The 8,665-nt window shown below is 38.5% G+C and overlaps 1 protein-coding gene across 3 annotated transcripts in view; it reads right to left on the bottom strand.

The window, feature by feature from the left end:
- Nucleotides 1–331: 331 nt before the first annotated feature.
- LAMA3 (laminin subunit alpha 3) overlaps nucleotides 332–8,665 on the bottom strand; it is a 109,562-nt gene continuing 101,228 nt past the window's right edge. For 2 of the 3 annotated variants that reach the window (XM_063167542.1, XM_063167549.1), the window contains exons 69-77: nucleotides 8,071–8,215; nucleotides 7,632–7,783; nucleotides 7,056–7,245; nucleotides 6,613–6,753; nucleotides 5,650–5,809; nucleotides 5,390–5,517; nucleotides 5,178–5,271; nucleotides 4,719–4,838; nucleotides 3,868–4,551 (exon numbers count right to left, since the gene is read on the bottom strand). In XM_063167542.1, coding sequence (XP_063023612.1) covers nucleotides 4,406–4,551; nucleotides 4,719–4,838; nucleotides 5,178–5,271; nucleotides 5,390–5,517; nucleotides 5,650–5,809; nucleotides 6,613–6,753; nucleotides 7,056–7,245; nucleotides 7,632–7,783; nucleotides 8,071–8,215 — 1,276 coding nt within the window. In that variant the 3' untranslated portion in view covers nucleotides 3,868–4,405. Of the gene's footprint in view, nucleotides 460–3,867; nucleotides 4,552–4,718; nucleotides 4,839–5,177; nucleotides 5,272–5,389; nucleotides 5,518–5,649; nucleotides 5,810–6,612; nucleotides 6,754–7,055; nucleotides 7,246–7,631; nucleotides 7,784–8,070; nucleotides 8,216–8,665 lie in introns of those variants that run through there. The other variant, XR_010029309.1, reaches the window with a different exon arrangement.

The following is an 8,665-nucleotide window of genomic DNA, read 5'->3' as shown; positions in this document are numbered from 1 at the left end:
CTGTTTCCAGTAAATTGTTCTTTTCTCAACCTGTGATCTTCACCTTTTGTGCCCTAATTCTCAGTTTCCTCTGCTGGACCAGGAAGGGGCAAGCATCAGTGTGGTTTGGGAGAGTCTCAGTGGGTGCACTGAACTGTGAAGCACCATTCCTAAACCATGATACACATTATTTTATAAATTACTGACTCAACTATGAATGCAGTTATTCATTCTTACCAGTGCATAGTCCTCCTGTGACAGAACTCTTAGACACAGGCTCCCACACAATGGAGAAATCTGTTGTTGCTCCCAATTTAAATATAACTGAACAGAGACAAAAGGCCATGATGCCAACTACCTTTCTTTTTATTGTGTGTGACAATGCAGCAGTGTTCCATCCTTCTCAACGAGTGAGTGACACCTTAACAAAGAACCTGTTTCTCATGGAACATTTCACATGGGCTTCACATTTGGAACAACCTGTAGGAAACATAGTAACTGGCTGAGGTGTAAAGTAATGATAGGAATGTGTTTAAAAAAGATCTCATGCTCTCAGCTGCAAAGCAGGAGACAGTACAATCTGACCAACAGGTCACAGTTTGGTTTTATTGCTACAGAGGATCCCCCAAACTGACAGAACATAAAAAAATCATTGGTTATTTTGCTTGCAATTCTTTATACTCAGACGGTGCTTCATTGCAGCTCAGGCAATGACCAGCCTCTTGCAATTTTAAGATGTCTGGGCCAGCTGCACAAAGGATGTTTATGTTTCTGCCTTGCAGCCATAATGTCTCCAGTGAAGCTATAATATTGTATTATAGCACCATACCCTTTAACATCCCTTTTGCCAGGGATGTCCATTTAATGTATTTTTAGAAAATGCAGACAGATTTACAGAAGGTTGTGTCCTAAACCTCCTTACATCATTAGAGAAAGATGCAGGAGGTTTTTGTTTTTTTTTAAATGAGAAAACCACAAAGAGAATGGTAATAGGCAAAGAGCATGGGAAGAGTCCATTACAAAACCATAACACATTTATACTGTTTTCACTATGTCTGCATTTTCAAGGCTATTTTATGAAGGGCAGAAAGGAAGGAGAAAGGAGAAAATGCCCCAAATAGTAATAATAAAAAAACTTTATATTAAAATATCCATGGAGGACTTATGAAGAGGCAAAGAGGATGGAAAGCGAAAATGAACTGGCTCACAAGTGACTCAAAGAAGTGGTTACAAAACCACAGAAAGTTAGCTTGCACAATTAATTTTGCTGGTGACAGCATGAAAGGTCAGTGGTTCTGTGTTTTAAAGGCTAAGGTACAGAAAGAATGCTAAAAGTTTTAGTTGGAAGTTTTTGTCATTAGAAGCTTAAGTTACAGTCATTTATAAGCATTGAAAAGGCAGTATGTTTTCCTTTTTTATATTCATACCCGCTTTTTTTTCTACAATGAATGTGCATTTCCTTCTACAGTGCCCTGTGATCTATTTCATTTTACTTGCTCTCAGTTCCCAGTGTTAGGCTTTCTGTCTTTCAGCTGCCAATAATCTAGCTGTGGCTTGTAGTTATAGTAAATGGAAACTCACGGACCTTGGTGTCATCCACCTCAGATAACATGATCCTATTAAATCTAATCCAAATTAATTGGATGAGAACCCTTTGCCCTTGATACTTATATGGACAAGAGAGGGATTTGATGCTAACAATACCAATGTGGTTTAGAGTGGAAATCTGCTCTCCTTCTGTAATTGATTTGGGATTCAGAAGAATTCTAACACACTGTTAAAGAGTATGCATCTTTTAGCCATGTGCTCTCAGTGTACTGAACATGGTATTTGATTAGCAAAATGACTACAGAATATATTATAGGGAATAATATTATAGGGAAAGCCTCTGCTGTGTATTTTATTCTAACATGGGAATTGCTAGTTTTAGGGGCACACCTGAAATGCTACAGCCAAAACAGGCAAATAATTCATGCAAGTTATTGTCAAATGACAATAGTGTGATGAAAGTCTTGGAACTACTACTCCTAAAAATTAAAAAAACTCATAACACTGATTTCTTCAATAATAAAAATTCTTCATAGATTGTAACAGAACAACTTCTTCCCTCATGTTAAGATCATCCACTGGATTGATGATCCTTGAGGGTATGAGCCTGATATAGATTTACCTCTGAAAGTACAGAACCTGAAACTCTAGTTGGCTTTATTCATTGTCCCAACAATGTATGAAGCCTGACTCTGTGGAAGCAATACAACTGAAAAAAATTGTGTGTGGGGGGGAAAAACCAAACAACCACAAAGAACCTTAAAACCAAAGACACTTTTCTATTTTTTTTTTTTTTTGTCGTGCAAAAGTAGTATTGCATTGGAATTAATACTTCCTGATCAATATATCTTATATTTACTCAAGTCCTTATGCATTTTTCATTTCTTTTTGTCAGCATTAAAACTACTTATGATAAATCAAATGGAAGGGAATGAAATCCAGGACTGGCTCCAGGTTGTGATGCAAAAATATTTGCCATGTTTTTTTGTCTTTGTTTGACTGACAGCAGTAAGAGAAGAATGAAAAGGCTTTTCTTTGTGGTTTGGGAAAATCTGCCTCACAGAGCTGTCTGATGAGCATGAGATAGGGAAGGTTACCAGAGAATTGCATGATAAAATTTTATTGTTCCTCCTTTCTCCTTCTGGAAACTTTTAGTGTCAATTAAGCCAGTAAATGAATTGAGTATTTTCACAGTTTTGGTCAACTAAGTATTTGAACAGTTTTTGAGCTTTTATAAATAGAAAGGATTCAGTTGTTGCTATCAAAAGAGATTATTTCTGAACCCATCACCTCCAGCCTGATGGGTGCTGCTATCCCACGTGGCAGGCTGCTGTACAGGAGAATATGTATAATATAAGGAGAGGGCTCTGCCATTACATGTCAATCCTTTGCTCCCTCTGAGCCCTCAACCCCAGCATGCATCCCATTCCCACCAAAACTGGCTTTACACTTCAGAAACCTCTGCATGGACACAGATTTGCCAGTAAAAGAGTTGCCATAAAAGAGAAAGCAACACAAGATTTGGTGTGAACAACTTTCTGGCACTTTTGCTACCCTGCAAAGCTGCAAAGGGATTAATGACCAAAGCCATAAGGACTATTGATCTGGCATCTGCTTCTGTTAGTCCAGCTTGCACCTCATTTCAAACACACTGAAGACATGCTGCTGTACTTTGAGAAGAAGGCAGTGGAAAACAGGAACATTAGGAGTGAAGGAGAATTTGTCTGCCTGCCTTCCTGCATCAAGGATCTGCCTTAGAAAATACTTTCTTCTTTTTTATTTTTTCATTTTGCAAAAGAGGGTTGGCACCAGGGATTTGGGATAAAAAAACCATTACCAAAATGCTGATTCTGAATGACAGTGGAAAAAGAAGCCATGTCGAGTCTATACAGTCCAGCCCTTTTCTCAGAAGAGTAGAGTGAAGTGGGTTCCCTGCCCTCCACTGTGGGTCACAATCAGGTACAAAACAAAAATTTGAATGTTGAAGAAAACAATTTTTTCTGGGTTAGTCCTGTAATTTGTACTACATAATTGTAGAAAATGCAGCTCTGCTATTCTTGATAAAACTTTTCTTCATTTCATTTCATTTCAACAAAAAAAATTGCCTATTGAAGAGACTCTCTGTCTCTGAAGATGGCAAAAAAATGACCCTCTTTTTGAGATTTTTAGATAATCAAATTGAGATGAGCAGAGATGGAGAGATGATGGATACCTGCTTATTCAGGCAAATCAGCATCTTAAACCTACAGAAATATTTGCACAAAGCAAGCAGGATTTAGCAGCTTCTAAAAAGTACATTAAAAACCCACCAGGTTAAAACAACCAAACAAGAAAAAAGGGTTTTAGGAACATACTGCATTTATTTGGTCCCACAATTCCTAACTTTGTAACAAACCCCCAGAGTTTCACTCCTTAAAGTGCTTCAAACTCCATTTATATTATTATTATTATTACTTTGAACATCAATGTACATTTCTGTATAAGCAACAAACCAAAGAGATTTCTATTTTTTATAAAATTATATATATTAATGGATCAAATTTGCTCTCAAGATGGCCAACATTAAGGAAAATTTCCAAAATTAAGACACTGGAGTTGCTCAAGTCTCTGCTGTCGTGGATGAGAGCAGAATTTGGCCCAGCAGCGTATATGCAATTACATTTTCTGCATATATCTCCAAAGGCACAACAGATTACCTCAGAAATCAATAACATTTAAAAGGGAGTTTGTCAAAGCAAATACTTTTTGTTTGCTTTGGCACAGTCCACATCCAGAGGATGCATTTGCTCACCGGCTGTTCAGAAGGAGCAGCCTGAAGCTGGTCACCAAAGGGGAATCCAAGCAGCCCAATGTGTGCACAACGACTGTAACAGCAGAGTTACTTCTCTGGGCACCCTTGCAAATTCACTGCACCATGAACCTCTGAAATCCTCCTGGTGGAGACATGCTTGTCATTGATGGTAATATTCCGAAGACAGCCAAAAAATGGGTCTTCAACTGGAAGCCATGGGGTGTCCAAATTTGCTACAAAACCAAGGTGGAAAGACCAAGTTAATAAGAATCATTTTAAAGAACGTTAATTATGGCAGGGTATTCAAAAGAGGGGAAATGATATAGAAGAACATGAATGGATGAGACCTTTGTTTTGGAAAGGAAAACCACATGAAAAAAATAAGCAGCAATAATATTACCTGGAATTTTGCCAAAGTAGAGTGGCTGATACACACGTCTAGGAGGAGAGGGTTGAAGTACAGTGGTATAGTTACTCTGTGTGCCCACCTCTAGCTGCACTGTCTTCTCCTTCTGAGAGACTGCAAAGAAGCAGGTAAATAAGAACTCCTTCTCAAACCTATTAAAGAATCAGCTAGATATGGCACTATTTTTAAATAGCATCTTTCTTGAAATTTAAGGCACAGAAAAAAACCAGATTTTATTTTAATTCAGAGTCAGACTGACAAGCCTAGGTCATCCAGGGCTTAACAGAGCCTACTAAAAAATCCTTATGTAAAGCCTTTAATTAACACAAGACAGAATACAAGAGTATTCTCCGACTAAACAGAAGGGAAATGATTAATAAAAAAATTGGAGCTGCAGTGCTCTGTGCCCACCATCCCTTCAAAGCTTCTGAAGAAATGGTATGTACCATGTACCTGCAATGGTATGCCACTGCCCATCAGACAGACGTTTCTTAGGTGTGACCGATGCCTGGAATTCTCCAGCATCACTATTTCCAGCAGCAATCACCTGTAGAGAAGTTACCTGTTAAGTTACTGTGACAAAGAACAGGAGCAACAGGGGGAGGTCAGAATTCCCCCTGCTGAATGAGGGCAATACAGCTGGAATGGACGCAGTCTGTACCCACCTTCCCTCCCTCCATGTAAACAGTCAAGTACTTGTCTTGCTTGCTTCCAGCATGGAGGAGCACACCTGTGGAGCTCCTTGGTCGAATGGTAAACACAATCCTGAAATCCAAACCCATCAGCAAATTACCTGTGGAGAATTAAACAGTGGGGAGATGGATGATCATAGGTGGAGATAATTGGAAAACCATGTAAAAACAAGTAACCCATACACATCTGTGCTTCATACAATTCCATATGCCATAATCCTCACACAGCTTACCAATGGTGATATATCCTCCTTCATTAAAGAAGTAAATCCCTGTGTCCATGGGAACATCCAGACATGGAAGTACGCCATGTTTTTGCTGAGGTGCATTAATGGCTTTTCCATTCATCTTAAAATTCCTCAGGCAACCCTTGAAACTCTTCATTGGCATATTCTGAAAGCATATTTCAAAACACGAATACTGAAGCATTATGTTTAGTATTATTGCTAAAAAACCCCAAACATTAGTTCTTTTGGACTGTTGGGCTATAGAAAGGCAACTGGCACTAAAGGCACCTAGCACCCATCTTTGCTGCAGTGAAAAGGTATTCCAAAGTTCTAAAAACGTGCTTGAAACCCAGTAAGAGTTGATTTTGAATTAACATGACTCCTGCTTGTAAAACAGATACTTCCCAATGACGTCAAAAAGACAATGCAAGAGGAATTGTGAAATCCCTGAAGCAGCCCTTCCCTTCCTAAGACTGTTTATTTAATTCTGATTTTATAAAATACCCTGGCTCATTAACTGTCCTCTTTTTTAAATGGAAATCACATGTATTTCAGATTCAAATCCAGTTCTACATCCATAATTTCTTAATGAGAATGATTCTTTTGCTTTTCTACTGATTATTGCTTAGTCTACTGAGGTAAATGTTCTTCAGAAAGATGGTATTTCTGGAATTAAAAATTTGACTTTGGTCTTCTCTATTTTTAAGGAATAAAAATGAAAAGAGTATATGGTTGCCCTCAATGACTCAGCAACATATTGAAAATACAGGTCCAGGTGAAGGCTGTGTGAACAGGTGAGGAAAAAGATCTGTAATGAGCCACGCAAACATCAGCCACAGATGGTGCTCACGTGGTCCTTGGAAATCCTCACCAAAGCTTTTCAGCATGGAAATCCTGCATATTAAAGACTTTCCCATATAATTAGTGCAGCATGGGGAGTGTGCGTGGGTGGATTTGTCAATTATTTACCTGTCTCTTCAGTGGTGGCAGCCCTCCCACATAGACTGGTGGCTTAATGTTGATGGCAGAATTTGTTGCCAGTTTTCTGTGCTGGGCCCTTAGACCATCAACAACAAGGCGGGCGCTCTTCCCATCTGTGCTGAAGACCACCTTTCCCGGAGGCAAGGATAACAGAGTAAAAAACCCAAAAGCCAATAAAAGCCACTGCAGATTTTCTTTGTCTTTAAATTAAATACCAGGTTGATGAAATATTTAATCTGAAAGTAACATCCTGGGACCATCAGTCTCAGTAAGGTCTCTCAGAGACCTGTCAACCACATGAACTTTCAGGCATAGGAATTAATTTCCAATTTTTCCAATGACCAAAACTGACTTTCTATTCTCTTAAAAATGCATTAGGCTGTGCCTGCTGAATGCTAGTTATGCTAACACTGTGGTTCCATGCTACTTACAGTGTGCCATTGCCCATCATTGTATTTAGTACTGGTTCTGACTTTGACTTGTTTTTCTCCAGAGCCAAGTGAAAAGACAAAACGTCCTTTTGAAATGTGGAGAGCCATGTAAGAGTCCTCAGAGCTTTCCTCCATGAAAACTATTAATCCTCTTGATGATCGAGTCCGTACATCTACAGAGAAATGTAACCTGTAGTGGAAAGTAAGCACATTCCAGTATGGGTCTGTTTGGTTGGTTGTTTTATCTTTTCTGTTCTCAGTGAAACTCCATTTTTGAAATAGCATTTGGGTGGAATCATGGCATTATACACTACATTTCTGAATGTGAATGAAACTTGACATATTCAGGCTTAGGAACTGACATTAACATGCACTGTAATTGTTCACCACATCCCATTCAATCTACTCAGTTTACGTAAATGTTTGCACCGAAAAAAAAAGCCTGAACTTTTACAACCACCTTTTGTTATGGCCCAAGATATAGACAAGAAGAAAATCCTTACAATCAGCACCCTAAGAGTCAAGCAGCTCCAACAGTTCAAGTAGGAGAAGAAGAACAGAGAATGTTTTTATTACCTGTCTGTAGATAACAATGGAGAAAACATGTAGGATATGAAACTGTTTGGGATGCTTCCAAGGAGATAAGCTTCACTGCTGTCATGTAATGGAGCTGGTATAGGGTGGTGTTGCACGTTAGCAGCTTTCAAATAATCAAGGTATTTTTCATTCTGTGCACATAAGATAGAATTGAAACATTTACTGTATGTGCACATAAATAGAAACATTTTAATCAACACATTTAAGAGCTCCCAAGGCAGTCAAAACCCCTCCCTAAAAGACAGAAAAGCTGTTGTCATTCTAGACAGGCGTGGGTTTAGCATGAAACTCCAGCATGGTGAGAACTTGCTTCAGATGTGAGATGGAAGGAAAGACAGAACATCTGAATCTCAGTTCCAGAAATGATGGAAAGCCTAGGCATCAAATGGAGCAAAGAAGACAGTAATAATAAGCATACCTTGAGCATCTTAAGCCTGAGAGGATTTTTAAATTCCTGCAGCAGCATTGGTTCAAGGTTTTCATACTCCTGGCAAGCTCCAAGGGACACACCAGTCTTCCCAGTATTAGTGACAAGATTTTGAACCTCAGGGAGCCGACCTACCCTGTCATGATGAAAGCAGTAAAGTGCTGTGACTCAGCATTCCTTTTCTTTAGTGTAATCAACAACAAGCATATTGTAAAAATGTGTTCTGCACAAAATATATTTCCCAGTGACATGATAGCAAAGTACCAATTTTTATTTTTCAACGAAAAATGTACATTCAATGCTGTAAATCATATTTTCCCTGGCTCTGCTCATTTATTTTTGGCTATAGAAAAACTCTGATTTCTGGTCTCATCTTTTCTAAACAAAATAATTTTTGCTAAAAGCAATTTAAAAACCACAAACATATGTGGTCCTTGAAAACAGAGGAAAAAATGACAGCAGCCTTGATTAAGATTTCTGAATCTATAACGACTATAAAACTTTGATTGGTAATTATACATAAACAGTTCCAAATCAAGAAAATATAACATCATCAGGTTCTGCTTCACTCTCTCCTTAAATAAGA

This window comes from Melospiza melodia, chromosome 1, assembly GCF_035770615.1.
Source record: "Melospiza melodia melodia isolate bMelMel2 chromosome 1, bMelMel2.pri, whole genome shotgun sequence".
Lineage (NCBI taxonomy): Eukaryota > Metazoa > Chordata > Aves > Passeriformes > Passerellidae > Melospiza > Melospiza melodia.
Note: the sequence above shows the minus strand (reverse complement) of the source record. Positions and strands in the feature narration are given on the sequence as shown.